At 39.5% G+C, this 25563-nt stretch overlaps 1 protein-coding gene across 1 annotated transcript in view; it reads left to right on the top strand.

Annotated features, from left to right (window-relative positions):
• The window catches only part of INTU (inturned planar cell polarity protein), a 33821-nt gene extending 16707 nt beyond the window's left edge, over nt 1-17114 (top strand). The window contains exons 4-16 of the mRNA XM_066318464.1: nt 1327-1521; nt 5148-5266; nt 5565-5654; nt 6070-6147; nt 6943-7129; nt 9512-9565; nt 10739-10801; nt 11788-12009; nt 12393-12812; nt 13293-13390; nt 13982-14171; nt 15866-16020; nt 16893-17114. Of these exons, the coding sequence (XP_066174561.1) occupies nt 1327-1521; nt 5148-5266; nt 5565-5654; nt 6070-6147; nt 6943-7129; nt 9512-9565; nt 10739-10801; nt 11788-12009; nt 12393-12812; nt 13293-13390; nt 13982-14171; nt 15866-16020; nt 16893-17004 (1983 nt within the window). The 3' untranslated portion in view covers nt 17005-17114. The remainder of the gene's footprint in view (nt 1-1326; nt 1522-5147; nt 5267-5564; nt 5655-6069; nt 6148-6942; nt 7130-9511; nt 9566-10738; nt 10802-11787; nt 12010-12392; nt 12813-13292; nt 13391-13981; nt 14172-15865; nt 16021-16892) is intronic.
• The last annotated feature ends 8449 nt before the right edge of the window (nt 17115-25563 follow it).

Here is a 25563-nt window from a genome sequence, read left to right as displayed (position 1 = left end):
CATCAGTCCTCAGGCAAAACTGCCACTGATTTTAACAAAGAAGCAGGATTTGGTGTGATGTGTTATGTTCAGAACTTCCCAGCCAATAGGCATGTCACAGGTATTTCAAGGCAGACAAACTGTCTTGAATAAAAACGGATGAAAGAGGGAACTAAGAGCATGCCTACTTAATCCAAATATATCTTCAGTCACTTTGAAAACTGATATAAAACAATGGTCACGTCCAAGAACATAAATGATTTTTCTTTTCCCTTGGAAATTGCAGTTTTTATGCTCAGTCAAGAGATAGGTGTTTCTCACATCTCCTCCTTTCATACTTAGGATAATGTGTTCATTCAAAAAAAAAAAGAAAAAAATCACTTTCATCGCTGCTGAGACAACTAGCAAACAGAATGTGTGAAAGTCAGGGCTTTAAAAAGTAGGTCTGTGAAGCAAATTTTGAAACACTTTTCCACATCAAGTTTGAATCATATGTTGTGTGTCAGGAAATGCGCATGTATTCTAAAACTCCTGGGTGTAAATTTATTTGGGAAATAAGGGACAGTAAACATCATAAAAATTTTTGGCAGAATAAGCTTGATTATCTAAACTTTTAAGGTTTTGCTTAAGAGAGGATGTTCCTTTGTGTTCTGACCATTTTTCTTCTCAACATATAGCTAGCACGATAAGGGATGTGAACAATTTTTTGGCTAATTAATAGTTGTGTAAATAATTAAAGAGAGCAACAGAACTCTTATTTTCTGATTTTACACTTAAAAAAAGAAAAGTTAACATACTGAAAATGAAAGAATTGCTACCTGTTACAATTTAGCAGGACTTTTGCAGTCCAGTGTAAATTTAAATGGATTTCCCTGTGCAAATATGTCAGTGCACTCAAAATGGCAAAGAAATGCTCAAGAAAGAGCCTCTAGGATATGTACTTAGGAAACTGCTGACATTTTGAAAGAAGTCAGATACTGTGTGTGTTTCAAAGGCACAGTAATGGGTTTTTGTGATCAAACAAAGCCAGAGCAGTTAAGTATATTTTTCCATTCTCAAACCATAAGAATTAAGTATGAAAACACAGCAGACCACATGCTTACTCACATGGCTCATAGAGCATGTAATAGCTGGCTTTGTCCTTTGTAATAGATGGTTATGTAATGCTGAATGTATAATTGGTTTTCTTGAAACAGCAGGAATTTTGTTTGCTTACATCTTCGTCAGTAAAGCTGAGGCTGGGAAAGCCTAACCTCTTAAAGGGTTCAAACTGCATCTGTTTCATCTGATACTGGGAAGTAATTGTAAGGGCAGCCTCATTCTCACAGTAATTAATTACCTTCATAGGTTAAACTGACGTTTGAAACCTCGGTGTTTGAGCCTGAAGGAACCTGTCAGCAAAGGAACAAACAGGCACAGTCAGGTATGAACAACCTGGTTCGGCTGCTGTGGGGAGAGGACAGTGTGGACGTGCAGCAGGACGTGCCTCACATTGTCATGTTCCTCACGCTCAAACTGGACTCGGAGACGTCCAAGGATGAGGTATGTGGCTGCTCCATAAACCTGAGCTGAAAGATAACCACTGACCACAGCAGCTGCTAGGGCATTTGATGGAAAAGGGTAAATAAAAAATCCTCTTCACGGTTTGGAGCTGTGAATCAGCCATAAAATAACCCATTTTGGCAGAAATAAGGCCTGAAATTCCAGGGGGGAAGAATGAGCATCGCTGCTGCCAAACTCCTACCTGGCCTTGAGCTGAGCGGTGCTGAGCAGCAGCAGGTGAGGAGCAGCCGAGGTGCATTCATTCATTCATCCCCGAGTGCCCAGCCTTCTCTCGGTGCTCACCGGGATGTTTCCAACAGCAGGGATCTGCCCAGTCAGAAAAACATCCCCCTGCAGGAGCTATTGGCAGTCCACATCCATAATCTGTCTGCCTCCTCCTGTTTGGAAATGTTAATGTGCCTTTTCTTAGAGGGCTCTGGCATGCCTGCTGTTAGCAGTCAGCTGCTCATTCTTGCTTGGGCAGCGTTTTTAGAGCCACTGAAGTACTTTTCCTTTGTCCTTAAAGCATTCTTTCTCAGCTCTTTCCTTTTTGTGTTCTTCAGGAATATTTTGCCAGTGTTCGTGTAAGCCATTGTAAGTTTGTGTAGCTGTTCAGGTTGTAGCCATAGCTACAAACACTCCTCTCCTTGGAGGGGCACAGAGCTGAGGTTGGCCTCTTGCCCAGTCTGGAAATGACAAGTGGACAAAGTGGACTTCTTAGAAACAGGCATTTGGGAAAAGACTCTTCTGCCTTTGTGTGAATTCTCAAATTTAGCATTGTGTCCCAGTGATCTTACATTCTCTGTGCTGAGGAGACAGCAAACGAAGCACAGGTTTTTCCACTCCCAAGGGACTTAGATGGCAGGACAGTGATGGAGTGGTGAGCAGAAAGAAAACATTTTGCCTTCTATCCCTTGGAATTTATCCTTAGATTGAGATACCTTTACTTTTTTTATACTGTTTTTCAACTGGTACAAGTCTACGTTCTGTTGGTGATGTGTAATAGAGAAAAAGTGTTAAAGCTACACAAAACAGAGTATAATTTTATTTTCTAGAGACAGGCCTCAGAAAGAGAAGCATAGAAAATTACATGATATAATATTAACTAGTCCAAGACCAGTGTTTTCTTGACCACATAAACTTTATGAAAAAATTAAAAAAATATTTTCAGGGCCTCTGGCTCGTCTCTTACACATGTAAATGCCTGATTGCAATTCTGCACTTCACAGTAAATTGAGTACTGGTTTCTTGCTCCATTGTTCCTTTACATTCTCCCAAGAAACAGGGATTAATCCTGAACATTGAGCAGAGGTAAAAGAGGGACTGTAATGCCCTTGTTTTCCCTTCACAACATGGAATAATTGTTTACTAAGAAGTCTTGGCAATTATGCAGCCCCAAATATGCTGAGAGATGCTTTGCTGATATAATGAAGCTCTTTATAACGTTTCCTTGCAAAAGAATGCCTCCTTCTTTAAGGAATTTGTCTTTCTTTTAATTTTCTAAACTTCAGGCAAATTCTGTCCTGTCGATGTACTGTCCCAGATTTAGTCTAAATGTACTTTAAATGAAGTTCTGGTACACCAAAGCCATCCTGCAGAATAGAAATATAATGATGCCTTAACAAGCTGCTTTACCCATGTCCAGAGGAGGCACAGTATGCAGATCACATCCGTGTCAACTGTGGCAACTGGAACTTGTAAATGATTACTCCACTTGTGAGCTTTTGGCACCTAAAATAGAATTAATGAGCTTTAAGACCTGTAAGCTGAGCTATACAGGGAAGAAGTATTGGCAATCATTTGGGATGTGTGTTTGCCTGTGGGAGGTGTCCCTATGGGCACAGTTTCTCAGTGAATAAGGTCAATCTTGCCTTTTTTTTATATTTTAGTTTAAAGTGGGTATTACAATTACACATTATTTGTAGCAGTGTACAACATTCACATCTTTATCTTCGACCTGATTTTGGCCTTAAAAGGAATAATGTTCATGTTCCTCCTGCTCTTACTGGAAGACTCCGTCCAGATTTGGGGGTTGAGTTGAGGGAGGATTTACATTTAAGAAATGAGCCACTTGTATTTATTAATTGCATTGTCACTGGCCTGTGACCTTTGGGCTTGCTTTGGAGACAGCTGATCTGGTGGCATGTGCTGGCCCTTGCTAAATCACTATATCCATCCATGATAACAGCTCTGCCTATTTGTTACAGTTGGCTTTTCTTTCCCTGGGAACGTGTTCAGATAATTCTCAAACATATTTTGTGTAAAGGCCCCAGCTCATAGTGAGGAGGGGGGAAAAAGGCTCTTTCTAGCCCTTTGCAGTGCTGCAATTAGAAAACAGCAGGGTCTCTCCAGTTGAGGGGTTGATTCCAGAAAAAAAAAGATCCTTGTCATTAATGAGTATGTATAAATAGAGTTAATTAAATTGGATATGAATGAAGAGTTTGTCAGGTCGTTCTGTAATGAAATTTTCCTTTCTTTTAGTCTTGATGAAGGAAAATTTTCTAATGTGTGTTGGCACTGGCTGAATGTGCTTAGTGACATTAACAGGGAAGTTAATCATGCCTCTGTGTCATTTGTTTGTGGAGAAAGATACTTTAACATAATCTTTGCAGTGGATATGCTTAATATTATATGCAGTGTTTTTGGCCCATCATAATTTGGCAGAAAGCAATACATGACGGGGAATCATGTTTGCATATTACTATATTTTTATAGTTGATAAAATAACAAAAAATTTTTGAAAGTGCTTCAATAAAAGACCAATTTTTTTAAAATGGTTAGAAAAAATATCTCACAAATATTTATCTCTATAGAGGTTTAGTTTCAAATGACTTGTGGAAGTGTGTCTGGTCAGATGTTTCATGAGAAATCTTAATGGTGGATTTTAAAATTTGAGCATATTCATCAGTTATGTTTAATGCTGCCCATGTCAAGCAGTTAGGTAGGGTTGTACAGAGAGACTTGAGTTTTCATATTCTCAGGTTAGTTTTGAAGAGCTGTATGTCTGATGATGGTTTAAGTCAGAACTTGGAAGAAGTGTACAAATACTTCAATCAGAGAATGACAGAATTGTTTGTCTGGCAGGGACATTAAACCTCATCTATCCCTGCAGCCCTGGGCAGGGACACCTTCTGTTGTACCAGACTGTTCCAATCCCCATCCAGCCTGGCCTTGGACATTTCCAGGGATGAGGAATCCACAGCTTCTCTGGGCACCCTGTGCCAAGGCCTCAGCACCCTCACAATACAGAATTTCTTCTCTCTCTTGGCCTCAGATGTATTAACAATGTATTTAAAGCTGTAGGATGCAGTGGCCACACTGTTTGTCATTTCATATTTCTCCATATAATAATTATTCTAAACAAGTCATGCTTTTCTATAAAATAGAGACTTTAAAGCTGTCAGAAACATTCATGTGCCTTTTAGAACTTTCCAGTATGCCCATACAGCACACTGCTTGTTTCAATGTCATATGAAAGGATATGATAAAAGATTTCATGTTTTAAAAGAAACCCCAACTGTTACCACAAAAAAAGAAAAAAAAATTCATTATCTTGTTTTCTCTGGGGATTTTTTGGAGGGGTTTTGGTTTTGGTTTGCTTAACTAACAGCTAACTTTCTTCACAGCAAGAAATTATATATCAGTACCCCATATCTGAAGCATCCCAAAAACTGAAAAGTGTGAGAGGGATATTTCTCACACTCTCTGACATACTGGAAAGTGTTACTGGTACCGAGATTATCAGGTAAAAGTGTTTGAAATGTAATTACTGTTTTTATTACTTTATACATACATGTACAGCAAACATGGGTCATGCATCAAGTTCTAGACAAACCAGAGCAACTCAACCTGTTCAGGCAGTAAGACTCCCAACTACAACAGCATGCCTGAAGTTGGAGTGCTCAGCCTGGATGTAAACTGATTTGGGGGAATTTTCTTGTAGTGCATAGCAGTGACTAGGATTTTTAGTTCAGTGAAATGATTTTCAACTGCTTTATAACTTCATAGTCTTAACAGAAATACTTCTGGCTTCATTTTTCTAGTTCCTCCCTTTTCTTATGTGAAAAACTGGTTCAAGTTGTTTACTGGAAAGAATCTGACAAACTGCTCGTGATTGGCCTTCCTGAAGAAAAGTGAGTTTCAAAGGAAGGGTTTTGTTTTCCTTTAAATTTTGTGTCCTCAAATTTGTGTACTCTTCTAACAAAAAAAGGCAAGAAAGGGCTTTAAATGTGCTCCTTTTACTGTAACAGTAGTTACAGTAGTTTTTATGTAGTTTTTATGTCTGTGATTCTACTCTTTTGACTGACTTTATTCACATCTTTCATATATCCATTGTTGTAGTTTCTTTTTCATTTCCTCTGAAGAGAAAAAGATCCCAGAAATATTTGTAAGTTAGAGTAATATCCTAGGATTTGGTAAACTCAGGTTCTTTGCAGAGACTGCTGAATCACATCAGTAATATTACATATTTACACATTCTAGGAGGACTGCTTATTCATCATAAAGATGTTTTAACCATAGCTGAACATTTTAATTTTTATTTGTTAGTGTGCCACTTCCTCAGCTGAGGAACATGATTCAGGATGTTGTCAGGACCTTGACATTCATGTACAGTTCTTTGGACAGGTGAGTTCTTTCAGAAGTATTTTCTTTTCAGTCACTCATTTTTCATTGGTGCTCACTGAAAAAGACAAATTGTAGGATTAATTTTAATGTTTCCAGGGAATTTCTTTGCATGTTCCTTTACACTTGTATAAAAACAAAAATTCTGCTGTTCTCATCTTTTGGTTTCAGTCTTAACAATAGTAAGACACTGTTTAAGCAGTCTTTGTCACTTCAGAAAGTTTTGTCCTTGATTAGGTTAAATCATTCCCATAATCCAAGTCACTGTGGATGTCAGCAGCACTCTGCAAAGGCTGTCCTCAGTGTCTGTAAAACGTAGGTGTGTATCAGTGTTACATTTTGAACAGAGTAAACACCCCGGACTTCTCCAGAGTGAGTGTCTGGAGTGCCAAACTCCATTTGGCAGAGTGAGTGTCTTTCTCTGCATTTGGAAATCACCCAGGAGATTTTCAGTCTGACTGTTACCTAAATTAAATTGCCCACTTGCATTTAATTCAGGGTTAAGGTGTGTATGCCGTAGTGAACGACAAAGAGTAAATCTCAGTTTCCAAAAGGATGAGACTGATCTTTCCCTCACCTTAAGCTGCTCTCAGACATCTACTGTAATACCATCCTGGTTTAGTTTGTTCTTTGTTTGTAGGTACTGCCTGGATATCAGCCTGGTGGCTTTTTTCATGTTAAAAATACATCCAAATGTAGCGTTGTGCTGTAAAGAGGCTTTAGTGTAGCACTGAGGGTTATATAAGCAAGCTGCAGATTTCTCTGTGTTATTCTAACTTGGAGTTCATGTTTGTCCAGTGCTTTTTGCCAGGTGGAAAATGTTTCTCGCCTGGATCATTTTTTCAGCCTGCTCTTCCAGCGTGCCCTTCATCCTGCCAGGCTGCAGCCCAGCAGCGGCCCCAGTGCTCAGCAGCATTCCTGCAGTGCCCTGTTCCTGGACAGCCTGCCGGGCCTGCGCTGGCTCACTCTGCCTCAGGAAATCAAGGTCATGTCCTTCTCACATCTCTCCAGGGAAACCTGGGCATTGCAGGTGTCTTCTGCCCTTCCTGTCTGATCTACCTAAGGGCTCTGCCCATCCCAGACAGTCCATTTTCCTGTAAAATTCAAGTTTGGAGCTACACCGCCATTCCCACAGGATTGCTATTGTGAGTGTAGCTTGGCGACTTTAGAGTCATCTAGGAAGAGTAGGAAAAGCAGCCCCTGGTGTGTAGCTGTATGTTTGATTTTGACCACTGAAGTATTTTGGCAGGCAGGAAATATCATTCTAGAAGCCCATGTATTGCTCATAATTTTGGAGAGTTATAAATGGCTGTTGCAGAATTAAAATCAATACACACATGTCATTTGTTGACACCAGACAGGTACAGGTTTTCTGCACCATCTCCCTGTGCCAGGTTACCTCCATGTTAGAAACTCATTGTGCTTTCAGCAGGACTAAGACAAAAGGCGGATCACAGTAAATAACATTAAATTATAACATTTTAGCTGCCAGTCGTAAAGCTCACTTTCATTACTTCAATATCTGTGACTCCAGTTTAAAATATTTGAGTCTTATCATGGTAGAATTTGTTTTTAATGAATATCTGCTGTGATTTAATGCAAATAAAAGCAGCTGGGAAATTTTAAATTCAGAGTTTTCTTTCATGGAGAGGCCCAAAATATTTTTACATTTGTAGATAACATAGTTAAGGCTCATTGTAATTATTAGAAAATAATTCTAATCTGAGCTGACCATTAACTCCATTATGCAAACTTATTTCATCAACAACAGCAACAAAAAAACTCACTTTGTATTTGCTGAACTTCAAGAGGCTGTGTGATGGAAAATTAAATTTGCTTCTCAGAATGGCTCTGGGCAAGGCCCAAGTCTGGATGTTCATAATGACTTTTCTTCTGCAGTGGCATATTCTGTCATTTATAGGTCCTAATTTGAAGATAACATTAACTGGGAATTTCCTGCCTTTCTGCTTTGTGTTTAGTAAGACCTCAGTGTATAATTTTCATGGGAGTGCTTGGAGGGAAAGGGATGAAGGGTTAAAGTCTTTCAATTCACTACTGACAGGGTTTGCAGAATGATTTCAGGTTTGCTATGGTTCAGTAAGAGTTGTCAGGGATGTCTGTGCCATTGTTTCCAAACAGATTTCTCCTTGCTAGTGTGGCTTTCTCCCCTTTATCCTAAAGGAGAATTGTCTTCTCCTTTATCTTCAGTCACAGACTGATAATTATTTAGTCCTTTCCACTTCGCACTGTAGTTTTTTTACTACTTTTTTATGATTTGTTGATCAGGGTTTTTTTCATGCTTTTTTCCTATTTCCCTAGTTTCTGTAGGGAGGCTCTGTTGTGCTTTGATCTCCAGTTTAGCTTCCAGGCTGCTTTTTTCTTACAAAATAGTAAATTAAATAAATTTTCTTATAAAATAGTAAGTTAAATAGTAAAATAGAAAACAGCATCATTAAAACTTACCATGCAGACATCACTTTCCAGAGTTCTTTGAGATCATTCCCATTTGCCAGAAAAGTGTTGCTCTTGCAGAGGATGGCATTTCCAGTTAGTGTTTTAGTGAAGATCTCTCTATTCTATGAGGAATATAAAACTAAAAATGTCAGTTCTTCAGGCAGAAAGCCACTTAAATTTTGACTGAGGAAAAGCTGAGAGGCTGGTTAGTTGTGGAGTGCCAACAGGCTTGCTGACATTTCTCTGTTTGAAAACTGGCTGTATTTCAATTAGAGGCACCCTGTTAACACAGCCCAAGAAGTTTGTAATTACGTGATTTAGGTTCTTTTCATTAAGCAGCAAATTAATTATGTCATGAGTTTCAGTGCCTAGGACCAAGGAAAGTACTCTTAGTAGAACTTGATTTATCCAACAGCTCTTGCAGTTACAGCAATAAGGAAGCCTAAAGTAGTTTCAATAGAACAAAAATAATGTGTGAGAGAGTTTTAGCAACTTCCATAGAGACAAAAAAAAAAACTTAATTCCATTGGATAAAAGATTTTTCTGAAAGCTCAGTTGGATGCAGTAGTGTGCCAGGTTTGTCTCTAGACCTCGTGTTTTGAAGCACACTGAGAGTAAGAGTGACATCTCCTTTATACCACACACTGGGGTCAGCAGGCACACAAGCACAGAGATTGTACAGTTCAAAGAGCAGGGAAATAGGCAGCAATTAGAAAGGGGTTTTCTTAATTCTGGGATCTCCAGGTGTTCTTCATATTTGCTGTTACTAATAAAAGACAGGTGCAAACTTTTATCCACTCACTTTGTACTTGTGAATCCCAACCTGAGACGAGCAAGACAGAGCTGTACGTGCTGTTACTGGAAATTACTGTGTTGGGAATCGCTGTTAGAAAGTATTTTTTCACTATTTCAGATGGAAATTGACACAGCACTGAGTGATCTGGAAGCAGCTGACTTTGCAGAGCTGGTAAACATTTTATTTTTGTTTGCTGTGCACAGTATCTCCTTGCCTTGGTGTCACATTCAGTGGTGTAAACAAGCACCATTTGCAAAATCCATCTTCTTTTAATTGACTTCTTTTTTATCAAGTCGGTGTCAAAGCAGTTTATCCTGAATTTCTCTCCATGCTGAATATTATAATGTATTATAATCCTGTAGGATTGGTCACTGAAAATCCATGATTTAATGTCATTTAAATCCATAGGATGGCTACAAAACCACTAATTTCAACAGAGGTGATTGTTGTTACATTTCTTCTTTGTGTAAATAACTGTCTCCTTCCCAAGCAATTGTGAACAAACTTGAAAACATCTGTGGATCAGAATTTAATTTTTCAGTTTACAGGAGGCAATTACAAATTCTGCTTAGTTTTAGTACTGTTAAAGAAGGTTATAGCAATATAATATACTTAAGTAACTCTTAGCTTGTTAAAGTGGTGCCAGGTGTGAACATATTGACATTTCAGCTTTACTTTGTAATGAAAGAGCTCTCTGGAGCTCATGTTCCAGAACAGTTTCTCTAAAAGTCTATTCAAAAGAAACACTGCACTAAACAACCTGGATGGTTATTAACAGAAATCAGTTTTTCCAAGTTACAGTTTATTGCAGAGAAATTGATCCCACCTTCTTAACTTAAAATACAATATATTATAATATTAAAACAGTGCTGCTAGTGGCAGAGCACTGGGCATTAAAAGATGAATGTATGGGAATATTTTGAGTAAAATGTCAAAGACTGGAAAAAAATGCTTTGACTTGTAAGTTTTACTCTAGGAGGGCCCCTGGTGTCAGTAGTTATGCTAAAGCTACTTTGCTGTTAACTGGGAGAATGAACATAGCCTAACAGAAACAGTTTATGAACACATAAAAATTATATAGTTATAATAAAAAAGTTATTTTGAGCTGAAATTTTTAGAGACAATTGTAATGACACTAAATTCAACAAGTGAAGCTAAAAAGTTGGTATTTCCCTTAACTGCTCAGTATTAACTGCTGGTAACAGGAGGTGGTCAAATATGAAAGTATTAAAGTATCAATTACTACTGACCAGAATTAGCTCACTTGCATCTGGTAAATAAAATAAAAACACTGAATTCAAAATTATGCAATGCTTTTTTTTTTTTTTTTTTCCTTCCCAACAGTCTGAAGATTATTATGACATGAGAAGGTTATATGTGATCCTGGGCTCTTGTCTCTTTTACAAGGTAATATTAATGATGAAGACCTAAAGATTAGGAAAATGCATCTAGAAATCTGATTGAGTCTTTCAGAATCTCACAGATCTGAAGTGAATATATGACTGATTTAAGTGTGCATTTCTAGTAACAGACCTAGAGCTCAAACACCATAACAGAAAAAAGCAGTGTTGGGAAATTATATGTACTGTTTAAACAGCAAGAACAAAAATACTTCTTTAAAACTGGAATTTCTTGGTGTACAATCCAAGGATTGGAAAGAATAAGAAAGTAGTAAGAGTCAGTTCAGCTGAGACTGTAGGATATTCTAATAGGAATTCTTTCGTTTATTCCCAAGTTTTAATAGCAGGTGTTCCATCTTGAATCTGTCTTCAAATACAAGACTTGAGAAATTGCATTGACAGCTTTTTTCACTTTGGCCTCATTCATAACTTCATTTCTCTTTGGTAAATGTAGGCAGTGTAATCAGCACTACAAAGAGGAAGGTAACAGCCTTTGCTGTAAGAAAACTTGCATTTTAAGGATTTCGTCAGGCAATGCTCATTTGTGCTGGGAGTGTTATGAGAGAAGTGGAATTGCCCAGTATCTTCCATGACAGCACTTCAGCTGTAAAGCCCTTAGTGCTGGAACCACTGTACTATGGATCTTCTTTGGAAATTGTATTAATTCCAGTGAAAACTCACTATTTTTGGAGAGAGAACTAAATGAGATTTGAGCACTTTAACACTGTAGCTGTTTTGCAAACAGTTCAAGCCCAGCTCACCTTTGATAACTTGCATGTATGCTGATGGTTGATTTGTGTATATTTATTGTTTTGATTATTCAGATGTGGCCCAAAAGCTCAGTGTTGTACAACTGCACATCAAAAAGAGTCCGTGGCCAGAAACCTTAGGATCTCAGTGCACGTGGGGCAGGGATATCTCTGTATGGAAAGTGCCCTGAAGCGTTGCGTTTGTCACTGAGCACACTTCTTTCCTTTCCTGTGTTTAATTAAGGGATACTTGATTGGGAATCACTTGCCCAAGGAAGACCTGGTTGATGTGGGTTTCTACTGCCGGCACTACTGTCTGTTACCGCTGGCAGCGGAGCAGAGGCTCGGGCAGTTGGTGATCTGGAGGGAGGTGTTCCCCCAGCATCACCTCCAGCACGACCAAGAGGCAGGCTTGACAGGATACAAGGAACCTGAAGCAAGATACTTCTTACTGATAGTTGGCTTGGTGAGTTCATGCTGCAGCATGCCCATTCTCTGAGGCACTCTTTTGCTGCTCTGAACTGTCTGTTCTCTAGATCAACACTTCCCATGCATTTTGTCGGGTAATTTTTCAAAATACTCAAATTGTAGCTGTTTCATGGGATAGAATTTCCCTGGGAGTAGTAGTATTTTTGCATCTACAAAGTTTGCAAAGTTTAATATAAATTCTCATTATTTTTATGCCTTTTCACTTCAGTTGAAAATGTTTCTACCTTCATAATCTTGGTTTTTCAGACAGTTCATATCAGCAAGGTCTGGTTTTGGTTTTTTAAATGCGGACTTTCTTTAAAGCAAACAGCTGGTGAGTTTGTAAGCAGTCTTTTACGTTTGCATCCTCTGTGTTTATAGAGACACTTTGTGCTGTGTGTCCTGCTGGAGGCAGGGGGCTGTGCATCCAGAGCTATTGGGAATCCAGGACCAGACTGTATCTACGTAGACCAGGTCAAAGCAACCATACTCCAGCTGGAAGGAATAGACGCCAGCCTCGAGGAAAGGCTGGATTCTCCCTCCATCCCACCTTTAGCCTGCGCTGACTGGTTCCTTCCCGCAGCCCGGGACAGACTGGAGAGCCTGAGCACCTCGCCGGTGCTGAGCAAGCTGCAGAACTGCAAAGCTGTGAGCGCTGCAGGGAGCAGGAGGAGCCTCTTTGGGGACTCTTCCCACAGCACACGGAGGCAGAGCCCCCCGAGGGGCAGCACGGCCGCCGAGCAGGGCAGCGAAGGGCCCGCCGAGAAGGACAGCACACACCCACAGCCTGGGCTGGAGCAGGTCAGAGGGAATTCACAGCGGTCTGGGGGCCTGGGGAGAGACAGGGCAGCTCATTCAAGCTCAGGTAACTTATAAAAAGCACACTATAGAAGAGTAAGTCCCTCCAATTCAGTACAAAATACTTCTGTTGCCTTGCGAAGCTCTGAGTCAGCCTCAGAGCCATCACGCTTTTTTATTTTATCACTGCTTGTAAATATTTGGGGATTTCACATGGCTGGAGTGGGCACAGCTGTGTTGAGAAAAGCAGATAGAATTGGAGAATATCCCCAAAATAACCTATCAAAACTATTTGCTGTACAGTTGCACAACTGCTTGTAACCAAATTTAGTCTAAAATGGGCTATAAAATACATTTATATAAATTGATACAACTGGGCTTTATTAAACATGCTACATTGTCCTCTTCTTTATTGGTTTGGTTGGAATCTGTTCTTTCTTTAGCTGTGTGTTCTGTTACTTCATCCATCTGCTTGTTTTTCAGGCCACTAGGAAAAAACACACCCTGCCCAACCTATTTCATTCAGGAAACCTTAAAAAGAACCCTTCAGAGAAAGATACAGAACTTCTTAATGCTGTCAAGTAAGAAATTCTTTTTTATTGAGTGTTTCACTTTTTAGGCCATGCTTGGATTGTTTTTTGAATATACAGATCACAGACGTCCCTGCATGATTTTATTCCAACCAAAGCTTTGCCATGCAAAGATTAGCAGAAGTGAATCTGTTGAACTGAGAGCTTAATTAAACATAAAAATGTGAAATAATACAACAAAATACAACTGTTTCTGAATAATATGTCAGTATTGTGCACATCTGTGTGACCTTGGAATTTCAAGTGGAAGTTTCTAGACCACACCTTGTGCAGCCTCCGTGTTATCTCTAGGAAGGTGTAGAATGAACAAAGATTTTATTTCACTTTCCTTTTTTGGGGACAGTTTTTGAGAACGCGAGTGCAATGCCTAACTAGCACCACATTTTTAAAATTTGTTGAGTTTTTTTAAATTGAGTATTACAGTCAAAATTAGGATTTCCTTGGTGTGGAGATAGGAACCTTTTGAATGCCTGTATCCATTTTGTACCCTACTGTAATTAGAAAAAACAATTCTGCCTTAAGAAACAAAAGCTGCAAATTATTTTAATTTTTTAATTAGATGAATTCTCCAATATTTTTAAGGTTGACATCTGGTCCTGAGAATGCCCTCTTCCACTATCTGTCCTTGGAGACGATGCAAGGGATCTTTATTACTCCAACTCACGAAGAAGTAGCACAGCTCGGTGGCTCCATCCACCCTCAGTTAATTGAGAATTTCTACCAGTGCTGCCTTTCCATTCGTTCCATTTTCCAGCAGTCCATGAGGAAAGAGGTATGGAAATTTGGATTTCTCTTTGGCCAATCACATTCCCAAGTCAGTGTTTCAAGATTCTTTTCACTTCATTATTTCAGTGGTTCACAAGCAGCTGTATTTGCATGTCGGCAGACTCTAAACCAAAGTGCAGTACTGTCAGCTGTATTTTTAGATCCTAAAGTGAGACAATTCAAGTGAGTTAAGTGAGAAAAGGGGAAATAACAGTACAAATTGAATGAAGGCAAGTTTGCAAATAGCAGCATAGTTTTTCTTAATGTTTCTTTGATGTTACTGAAAAGTAATTTCTGGCTATACCCATGTGCCTTGTAAATCTAGGAGTTTTTAAGTGTTAAAAGTAATGTAAATTTGGTGGATTAGTCACATGACACTGAGGTTTGGCTGTGAGCAGTGAGCCATGTATTTTGGGCATTTCTGTTGGGAGCTGTAGAAACCCAAATGCAAGCAGGGAGAATAAATGAGTATTTCTTAGCTTTAAACAGACATTTTATAGTTCAACCCACAAAAACTGAGAATCAGAAATAACTGATGGACACATCTCTTTCAGTGAAATGTTATGTAGTCTTTTGCATATTGGCTCCAGCAATCAATGCTGAAATTGGCAGGCTGTATTATGGCACGAGGAGAGTATAAAAGAATAAATATAAATTTGCCTTGTTCATAATGCATGACAAAAAAATCAAATAGAGAAATGTACTATTATGCTGTGTATTCTTTGTCATCTGCTAAATATTGTTATGGTTTAGGATCCAGAGAACTGCACCAGTAATGCAAACTTTCTGTAAACTGATCGATAATTAATTTTGCCTTGATTTTTGAGAACTGAAAATTCACAATTTAACATTTAAAATGAGTACAGGAATCTTGAATAAATCTTAAGTTGAGCAAAAATAAGCTCTGTAGTCTTAAACCCTAAAATATGATGTTTTGACCATGTTTTCTAGATCTTCAGCCCCTACACCTTCAATAATGTAGGCAGATTGAACACTGTGGGTTCTGTATCTGCATATGGCAGACAGAAGTTCCTTGAGTTGTTTTCTTAAAAAACCTTTTCTCTCACCTTTGAAGCAACTGTTTCACTGGCAGATCCAGAGATGAACTGGAACTTTTACAGTGTTTATTCAAAAGCTCTGCTCAAAACATACCTCTAAAAAGCTGGAGAAAACACAAAAATGTCTTTATTTTCTATGCTTTTATGCCCTCATACTGTGTAAGAGTCAGAAAATGCTCTAAGCAAAATGCTTCAGCTGTTTATTTACAAAAAGAAATTCCTGCCTGGCCAAGTTTATTCAATAGACTTACTATCACAGTTCTTAATTAGAGAGGCACTCAGAGAAGGAAAGAAAGAAAGAGAAAGAAAGATGAGAGCTTTAACTGTTGTAACACACTTTTTAAAAGTGCTGTAGTAACTCAGATGTCTTTTTAGAAAAACAATGTTTACCTAGAAGGAAAAAAAGTCAAAAAAGGGAGCATATGTCTAATTCCAATTTGTGTAAGAATGGAAAAGGCTTTTGATGCCAAGGTAAGAAAAGTGCGGAGAAAAGAATCATGTAAACGAGTTCCATCTTCTCAGCCTGGCTTTTTGACAGCAGAACCATCCATCAGAGAGCCCTGAGCAAATCACATCTTGTATTTGCTCGTGTTTATGTCACAATGTCTCATTCTCTGCTAACACTTCACTGGCTGTTTTACAGAAAAAGAAAAAGGCAGGCACTGGGATTTCAGAATTTAGTAAGGCAGCTGAGGACCCAGGTCTGGTAAGAGAACATGGACTTCTGTTTGAGTGCTCTCCTGAAAACTGGACTGACCAGAAGAAACCACCACCAACAATGAACTACTGGGTTGTGGGGTAGGTTTAAAGACAAATTTCACCTCCAGTTTTTCATTTTGACTGTGCCATTGTGCTCTTTAAATTGTGTTCTTTAATTTAATAATGTGTTCTTTAATTTAATTGTGTTCTTTAAAAATAAATTCAACTGTAGCCCATCACAGAAATACTTGAGCTGACTGACTGAGGTAGCTTTAAGGGGACTGGGAGGTTGAATTGATGTGAATTTCCACCTTTAACAGTTGCTGAGTCAATGATATTAGCAAATGAGGTGAACAGTTATAATTACTGTTATATTATAAAAGAGGCTTTTTCATTGGGAAGAAAAATGTTTAAAGAGAAAAAAGAAAAATAATCATTTCCCACCATCAATGTATGGAACTGCAGTTCATGTGAAACATCAAAATCTTTAATTAAAACATTAAAAAAAATTATGCTACTAGTGAGATGTTTTTTAAAAAATAATGATAATGCACATGTATTAACAGCTTCTCTGTTTTAGTTCTTTCCCTAGAAGAACTCATTGGATGAATAGGTGGGAATGTAACTACCCAGATGTTATTACTTTTAAAAATTACTGAATATGTGAATCCTGGGCCTTGCTCCCAAGGACCTTGATTGCTGCAAACAGAGCAGTAACACAGGAGATCCTGAGAAGCTGAAGACTTTTTTCCCTACACAGCCTTAAAAAAACTTGTTTTAAAAATCCAATATGTTGAAAGGGGTAAAGTAACACAGGACAGACACTGAAATTTGCCAAATGTCCTACACAGCAGCTTGTTTTAACTTCCTCCTGAAACCTCACAGTACAACCACCATCTACCATTTGAGGAGAAAAAAAAAAATAACACCAGTGACGATTTTCTTTTTATTCTTTCTCTTTTTTTCTCCAGGAGACTCATTCTCCATCCCAAGCCTCAGGAGTGTTACGTGTGTTTCCATGACTCAGTGACAGAAGCTGCTGTGGAACTGGCCTTTAAACTGTCCTTTGGCTTAGCTGCATAGATGAGCTTCCTGCCCACTCAGGCATCCTGCATGGTGCTGTTAAGTCTTTAAAGCATCCCTTATAAACTAGCTAACTCAGTTTGGGTACCACACATGGGGTACCTTTGAAATGCTTTTAAAAATCAAATACCTTGTGGTATGATGCAGTTAAAACTTCAGTGGTGCTTCTAATGAGCTCATGAGTTGAAGACTTAAAAATATTTCAGAGAACCAAAGTTCTTACTTTTATATACTGTCACTTTTTTTTTTTTTAACCTGGTCATGACTTTATTATATGAAAACACCACATAATTTGTAGGTTCACTGCTGTTCAGTGTACAATATGCAACATAAAATGGTAAGCTGATCCTCAAAGTACTCTACGAACGTGGAATTTGGTGATGGAGGGGAAAAAAAGTTCTTGAGTTAGTTAAAATTTTGCACCTCTGAGAGCCTGAAAAATGCTGAAGTTTTCAGTAGCATTGTGTTAATCAAAACAGAAATCTTTTAGACAATTCCTGGCACTTAGCCTCACAAAACTAATGGCTTACCATTTTTGCTCTCCTGGCACACTCGAGGACTGTAGTGTGGTTGATGTTTTACTTGACTCCGTGAGTTTTATCTATAAATAATCCTTATACTTGTTAAAATGCAATTTTAAGACAAAAAGAAAGATGGGGGGTGGGTAGGGTGGTTTTAAGATGTGCATGGACTTGGCTTATTTTATATTCATAATTTCATAATAAAAATGTGTATTTGTTAAAGAACAGTAAAGCATTAATTTTTTTTTATTCTCTTTTTACTTCATGTATTTTCTCCTTCGTTTTATTATTTTGTTCCACTTGTTTTTCATGAGTGCTTTTCCTAAACTGCCTAACTAGAATTGCATTTTCAACAAGGGGATCACAACGTTTGAGTCTTCAGGAAAGCCAATTTGGTTTTGTGGGCTGTCATGACCAAAGCTTTAGCTCTTGTTTTCACGAGTAAATGAGGCAGTTTGGGGTAGTCCCAAAACAGTCAATCAAAGCTTGCAGTGCTCACGGGGCGAGTCACAGCTCGTCTGGATCACTCAACAGTCGCTTTCGTTCCAGGCAGCAGAAGTCTTGGGCCCGAAATGCAAGTGTATGATTGAAGACTTGGCTAATCAGCATTCTCCAGGATTTATGGTTCCTAGCAGATGAGCAGCAGTATTTTAGTCTGAGGCAGACAAATCACAGCAGTGGTGTGTTAGCTGTGCTCCCCGTGGATAAATCAAGTGATGTGAGAAGTTATTCTGTTACACCGCTCAAAAGTCTAAAGCAAGTGAGGTTTAAGTATTAGATTTCCTGATAGATGGAAGAAGGAACATGGAGGAAAGCAAGCAGTCTTTGCTGCAGTGCTTTTGTGTCCAGAAGCATTCTTTAATTTAGAAGAATAATGTAATTCTAAAAGTGCCACCGAGTTTCTGATACCTGTATAAGCTGCCAGGCGTTGCTGTGAGTGTGAGCACCTCTCTGTCAGCCACAATGCTGCAAGGTCTGCACAGCCCTGAAAATCCTCTGTTCTCCTGCACCCTCCAGAGGTATCCCTAGTCCTAGACATGGATGAAGTAAGGACGTTGAAAATCTAAGCTATTTCTCATATTACTGATGTTCCACTGGTAGTTTGAGATTTTGTAGTGCTGACGCCACATTCATACGCTGTTGGTAAGTTTCAAAACAAACCCTTCTTTCCAAAAAGAAGTGCCTGAAAAAAAAAGGACCTGAAAAGGAAGATTTTTGGCCTTTGTTGCAGCTTATACCAAATAGAATAGATACTGTATAATATCCTTGGTGTAGTATAAACTTGGGAAATTTTAAAACCTTCAGTTATTTTTAAAAATCCATTTCTTTCTCTGTAGAATTTTTGGCACTGGTGCTTTGGCAAATGTTACACAGTGTTTCCCAATACAGGCTCTAAAGGTTGCTTTTAAGGACAAATGCAAACATATTTTTACATCCAAAGGGGATAAAGGAAAATAGGTAAAAATAATCTTTTGCATAATAATTTTAATAAATTAGATCTGGTCGAGAGCTGTGCACTTCTTCCCTCACCATGGCAGGTAGTTAGTGGTGGTAGAAAGAGGCAAGTTTCCTGTGGAGCTTATTGTTGCAGCAATAAAACCTGGGGTTTGATCTTAAATGATTAATGACTTTGTGAGGTGCCTGTAAGTGTCCCTCCATTCAGATGGATTCTTGAAAGGCACACAGGCCAGCACCCGTGGAATTAATTACAAGAAATCTGGGTCTTGGAATAGGAAATGTTGGCACTGGCATTTGGCAAATTGCATAAAATTCATTCATATCAGCAGAATGGAAAATAAATTCTTCCTATCTGATTTGTTTAATGTATAAGTAGATGGAAAATCTGCTTCATCTGTCTCTGTCTTAAGTTATCTCTTTCAGGATTTCTTTGATTAGGTTTTGATAATGTAAACAAAAAGCCAGTGTTCTGTGATTTCTCTTGTTGACAGTTCTTTACTACAGTGCCAGAAAGTTTCCTTGCCACAGGCTTTTCTGGTAGTGCTGACCAGGAGGAATTCTGTCAGTCACTAGAGTTTGATTAATCTCCTGATATCGCATGCAAATTCTTAAGCAGTCCTTTTCCAGTTACAGTCATTTTGTATATAAAGTGTAAGTGTAAGGTGGTTTTCTTTCTTTCCATACAGTGGAAAAAAGTAAAACAGGCATTGTGTAAATAACATTGTTTATAGTTCTTACAATCTCCCTCCCATCTCCTGGAAGTGCTTCCAGATGGTTCACATGTGTATGAGCTTGTGACTCAAATTTGAGAAACATTCCATGAGTAACCCTCAAGATTAATTTCCTTAGAAGTACAATATTGAGCAAAGTGGCATATCCACTGCTGAAGCTCAGGGTGTTTGGATGCTTTCTTACGTGTTCTGTTCAGGACAGGAAATGGAATACTACAGCTGTGGAGTTGTTCCCAAACTGGCAAATAAAAAGTGATTTGGGTACATCCACATGGTCTGTAATTACTACACAAGATGTACCCCTGATGCAGTTAAAGCCAGCACAGCTATGTCAGAGCTGCAAAATGTAAAATGTTTCTTCTACTGTGATCAGCTTTTACAAGTGAAAATGTAAGAAACCCTCAGTGTAGGAGTTGCTCTGAGACTGCCATGTTTCCTGATGATTTTGTAAATACAGCGTTTTGGACAGATCTTCTTCTCCGTGCTTTGAAGTCCCATTTAGTACAAAGGTCAGTGTTCTAATACTGTAATGCTGTGTTTTCATGGCTGTATACAACAATCTCTGTGTTTCAGTTTTGGAAGGGCATTCTGGCAAACCTGGCTGCTGGCAGAGCAGCAGCAGCAAGAGCAGCTCCCCTGAGCTCAGCTCAGTCGTTCAGGGCATGGTGCTCATGCTGGGGAAGGCACTGAAATCTCTGCAGTGGCAGTGCCAGCCTTACCTGATGTGCCTCAGGTGTTACATGTACTGCATTCTAGAGGCACACCAATGCACTATAGTATTAGAATCCTTTCTGTTAGTTAAAAATGTACCAATGTGCAACTACAAGCATTAAAACAATAAGAAATGCACAATCTTTAAAGAGGAGGATGGAATAAAAGAAAATTCTCTAGAAATACTGCTGTAGCACAGCTCTGAGGTTTACATTTGTTTCGATTCTGCAGGGAAAACAACTGAGTTTTGCCAACTTTAGGTGCAGAAACCAGAGGAGTTTGGTTTTTCCTAACTTAAGGTGTTATGGGGTGTCATTTAAATAATTCATAACCACCCCTGAAGATTTTCTCAACTGGAGATGATTTTTGGGTAGTTTATGTCTCTAAATACATTTCAATCATTCAAATAGGTAAAATTAATTTCCTAAAAAGTGTGTCTGGAAGGCTTTGCAGTACAGAGAGAAATCTCTGCTGTCTCTGGGGCTGTTTGCTTTCCTGACTTGCCTGCAATGGACAATTTACCTCTGGTTCTTGTCTGTGCAGGGTTATCCCAGGAATTGGCTGCTTTGCTTCACCTATTGCTCCCCATGCCTTGCACTTGGGCTGAATTAATAATTTTGTGATGCCTTTGGTATAAGAAGTACAGTTTGGAGTTTTTTCTTCAAAAGTTGGTTTATTGCCTGCCATGTTTTCACCTGTAGAAATCCCAAGAGCTGGAAAACATTAGAAATCTACACATATAATTTTAACTTTTTTAACTTTGTCCCATGGATTTTTTAACTTTTGCTCCACTCTAGGCAAAAGCTGAAACAAGTAACACTTCTCATACATCTGAGCAAGAGTGTGTGAAGAGGAAGTGAAGGCATGGTATCCCACAGAAAAAAAATCTTTCCAGAGAAAGATTCAAGAGATTTTGATCCATCAGGATTCTGCTGAATGACAACAGCACTGGAATGGTAGTTATTTGACCTGAAAGTGTTTCAGTGAATGGAAGTCACTACCTGTTTGAATACACTGGCCACCCCTCCACCTCTCTGTGCTTTGTTAAAAACAAGACACAGCAATGATCTCCTCTGTTTAAATGTTTCAGTTGTGCAGGCAGTCTGTACTGAAAAGCAGGCAGTCTGCATGCACAATGTGCATCAATTTCTATTAGGTGCTGCTGAGCAACAGTTCCAGGAACTGGGGGCTGGATTATTAAAATTCCAAATACAGATGGATTTCTGGCCTCTGCAGAGAATCACTGAGGACCAGGCCTTCAGTTCTGGATGTTATGGACACCATTAAGATAGCTTTTACAAACAGAAGAGGACACCTTTTAAATCTTTATCATCACATTTATTATGCACTAATGAGGGTGTTAGCAACAGCTTTTCCACTTAAGAGTTATTTGTGCTTGACAGACTATTAGTGAAGAGCCAAGTCTTTCTGCCGTGGGATTAACAGTACAAATTGATCAAAATTACATTTCTTATCTGCTGGATGTGGTGTGCAGTTTACAGAACCTGTACAGGCTTCCACTGTTGTTTTGTGACAGTATGTTCAGCTCACAGCTTGCTGAAAGCTTTTAGTAGAAAACAAGGACTGGCTTTTCCTACTCAGAGCCAGGTGTTTGGGGTAGGACAGGTTTGTGGGTAAAATAATCTTACTAGGTCATTCAGTAGCATTTGAAATACATTTCACAATACACATTCTTGCTGTGAAAATTATCTTCAAGCAAATAATTTAAAAAACTAAACACAAAAATGCTCTTGAGAAACAGGACTTTGTTCCCTGCATCCCTGAGGAAGTTTTGCCACCCTATAGCAGGAAAGAGCTGTAAGTTCCAAAATGCTTTATTATTTCAAGGATCTCCTCTCTTGGTATTCCATGAAGGCAAAAGAAAATCTGAATAAATATTGGCATAGAACTTGCTTAGGTCATTTCAGAAAATGCCAGGGATACTTAAATTCTTACATAAGGCCCTGCATACCTCTGGTGATCTGTCCTAAATATCACAGACCTTGAAGCTTACTCCATTAGCATTACTGACGTCTTCCTTTCTGACTAAATGTGATTTCAGTGTTTTATGCTTTATCTGAGCAGCAGGCCTGCACTCCATGCTGATTTTATTTCAAAGTGCTGTGCCTCTTGAGGCTTTACCAAAGAATTGCCTCTGTTTCTGGTCATTAACTTATTACTAGGATAGAGAAGATACCAAGATTATTACAAACATAAATTATAATAATTTAGACTAAGATAATGGGTTTACTAGCACGAAATATGAAAATGAGAGGTTTTATATGTGTTGTGGGTGTACGAAAGTATTTTGTGAGTGATCCCTGTTTCATTCATGTTGTTCTGAAGGTACAAATGAAGCTGATTAGTATGATTTTAACAACTTCTTATCATGCTGCTTATTCTGATCCAAGTGGAGGCCTTGAATTAAATACAGCACCTGTTATTCCTCCAGTTAAGACTCAGTCTTCCAGATGGGATAACTTTCTGGAACAAGCAGCATACTACAGTTGCTGCTTTCAGCAAAACTGGTTTCTGTTAGCTGAGTAACAACAACCACTATCAAATAGGCTCTCATTTGCATATATTCACGTTGATCCAAAACAAAATATGCTGAATGCTTTTTAGCTGTGTTATGACACTTAACTTTCATTGATTATGTGAACGTGTATTTGATTGTGTCTATCAGTGCCCTCAAGTACACAACCCTGTCTTTCTGCCATTATGGAGAACCCAGAACCTCACCTTGACGTTCCAAATGGATTTCAGATGTAGCTGAGTTAAGTCTTCAATATTAGTTTAAAATAAAAGTATCTTCTCTCCACTAGAATTTGACATAATGAGAGAGATTTGGATTTGTCTCTCCCAAAAAAAAGGTGTGGTTTTATTTGCTAGTCAAGACAAAAAAAAACAGTGCTGGTTCCTAATACAACCCTTAATGTATTTTAGAGGGCTCTATTGATCACTAATGAACTGAGTCTACTTGGTATAAAACTATTTCACTCATACTAAAGAAGGAAAAAAATGAGCTGTGCAAGTTTTAATAGCATTGAAAGAATTCAGAGCACCCTTAGGATGGGAGTGACCTCATTTAATTCCTAAGCCTTCCACTTGCCCAGTAGAGCTTAAAAGAAGCATCAGAAGAAGGATCACAGCTTTTCTAAATTTAGCCATTGGTACCAGCCAACAGAGCGTGACACCAGATAAATATTTAACAGTCAACAGATCCTTTTGGAGTGATCCATTAGGAGAGAAGTTCCTTGGTGTTCTTTACTACAGGAAGGCAAATGAATCCAAGAAAATACTTGCTTGCCTCTTGTTTGAAATTCTCAGTGTTTCCATTTTGTTCATAGTAACACAGCATTGAAAAGGCTCTTACCTGGCTGGCAGCATTTTAAGTCAAAAACACAGCCCAAAAATATAACGAGCCAGCACCTAGACCCGTAGAACACTTAGTATAGTATTGATGGAGAAAATTAAAAACTTTCTTCTGAGGATTCTTCTCAGTATTGAGGATAAATCTTAGCATGGACATAAATGAGAAGACTATTTCTGAGATGATAATTTTCAAGAGGGAAAGACCAAGCCTTGGGGAGTATTGATAACTCAGGATCCAGAAGCAGCATTTAGGAGGCATTTAAATGTCTGGTTTCAAAGAAATTAAGGCAAGCACTGTTCCTACTCCAACCATTAAGTTTGACATGAAACCCTTGGCTCATGGAGTTTGTAGGAACATTTTTTCGAGCTGCTAAAACACCAGGTGTGATCCACAGGCCAAGAGCTGGAAAGACTGGGGCAGCCCCAGGCCAAGACTGCCACAGAGGCAGTGAGGATGAGAAGGGGGACAGTGCTCAGGCCAGTTGTGGCTTATCTGGCTGGAGGGATTTTGTTCCTACTCAGACTGAGCATCAGCGTGACACTGAAGCACACAGGTGCCTTTTAGGAAACGCCTCCAAGAGTTTGCCTTACCCTGCTTGCACTCTCATCTCCAACTCTTGACCAAGCAAACAGAGAGTCCACTGGCACTTTCTGGTGGCCGTCAGGAATGTGTGCACAAGTCTGCTCCCGAACCAGCTGGCTCGGGCCGCACAACCACACAGGAGCATTGGCATTTCATCTCTTTGCCCCCGAGGTTTCTGTTCACTCGGACTCAGCCTCAGTGGTGCTGCCATACCTTGAACCTTTTTCCAACAGCGGTGGGAAGGGCAGAGCAGGAATTGGAGCTGGGCTCTCTGCCTCCCAGGCAACTGTAGATGGGACTGGACCTGGTCTGCCTTTCTGAGCCTAATCCTAGCAAGTAAAAATGAGATAACTGAGGCAGACAGAGTAGTTGTGTTACAAATAATTCTGCGTACCAGTGGTTTCTCTTGCCTCTGGAGGGTTTTAGAGGAAAAGAACATGTTTCCACTAGGAAAATTCTGGTTGTTTAATCGACCATTGAAACCGTGACAAATGGGAGAGATAATCAAGCCTTGACAGGAATGTTAAACTAGTTTAGTCGTTTTGTGCTTATTTTTGATCTCTCCAGTGGAACAAAAGTGAGCAGTGCAGTGTCACATGCTGTGTCACAAAGACGTCACATTGCTGTGTGAAACAGAGTGCACAGTGTCATTTTTAGAAGCAAGTAAATACTTAGGGAACTGTGTTCCAGCCTGTATTTTGTTCGGCGGAGTTTCAATCCCCAATAGCCGATACCCATAAAACGCGGGGTAAGCAGAGATACTTGGGGCTGGGGATAACTTATTTCCCCGGGGAAAGCAAACAGACGAGGCTGTTTCTGGAAGTACACAGGGCCCAACCCAACACCTGTGAGCCCGGCACGGCTGTTGGCGGCTGTGGGCGGGATGAAGGAACAGACGGCCCAGACTCTGCCTGTCCCCGGCCCCAGGGGCCATCCGCACCTGTGTGTCGGACACAGCCCTAACCGGGCTATCGCCACAGGCCCAGCCGGTACCTCGGCCCTCTGCGGTGCTCCGGGCCCCATGTGCTGCAGGAGGCTGCCCGCAGCCCGTGCTGGCGGCCCCGCTGGGCACTGAGTGCTCGGGGCTGCGATAACCGCACTGAGCGGGCCGTGTGGCGGTGACAGGCCGCCGCGGCTCCCGGGCCCTTTAATGCGGGCGGGCCGTCCCTCCCGGCGCTGA

This window comes from Sylvia atricapilla, chromosome 4 (genome assembly GCF_009819655.1).
Source record: "Sylvia atricapilla isolate bSylAtr1 chromosome 4, bSylAtr1.pri, whole genome shotgun sequence".
In the NCBI taxonomy this organism is placed as follows: Eukaryota; Metazoa; Chordata; class Aves; order Passeriformes; family Sylviidae; genus Sylvia; species Sylvia atricapilla.
The sequence above is the reverse complement of the archived record's forward strand: the minus strand, read 5'-3'. Positions and strand labels throughout refer to the sequence as shown.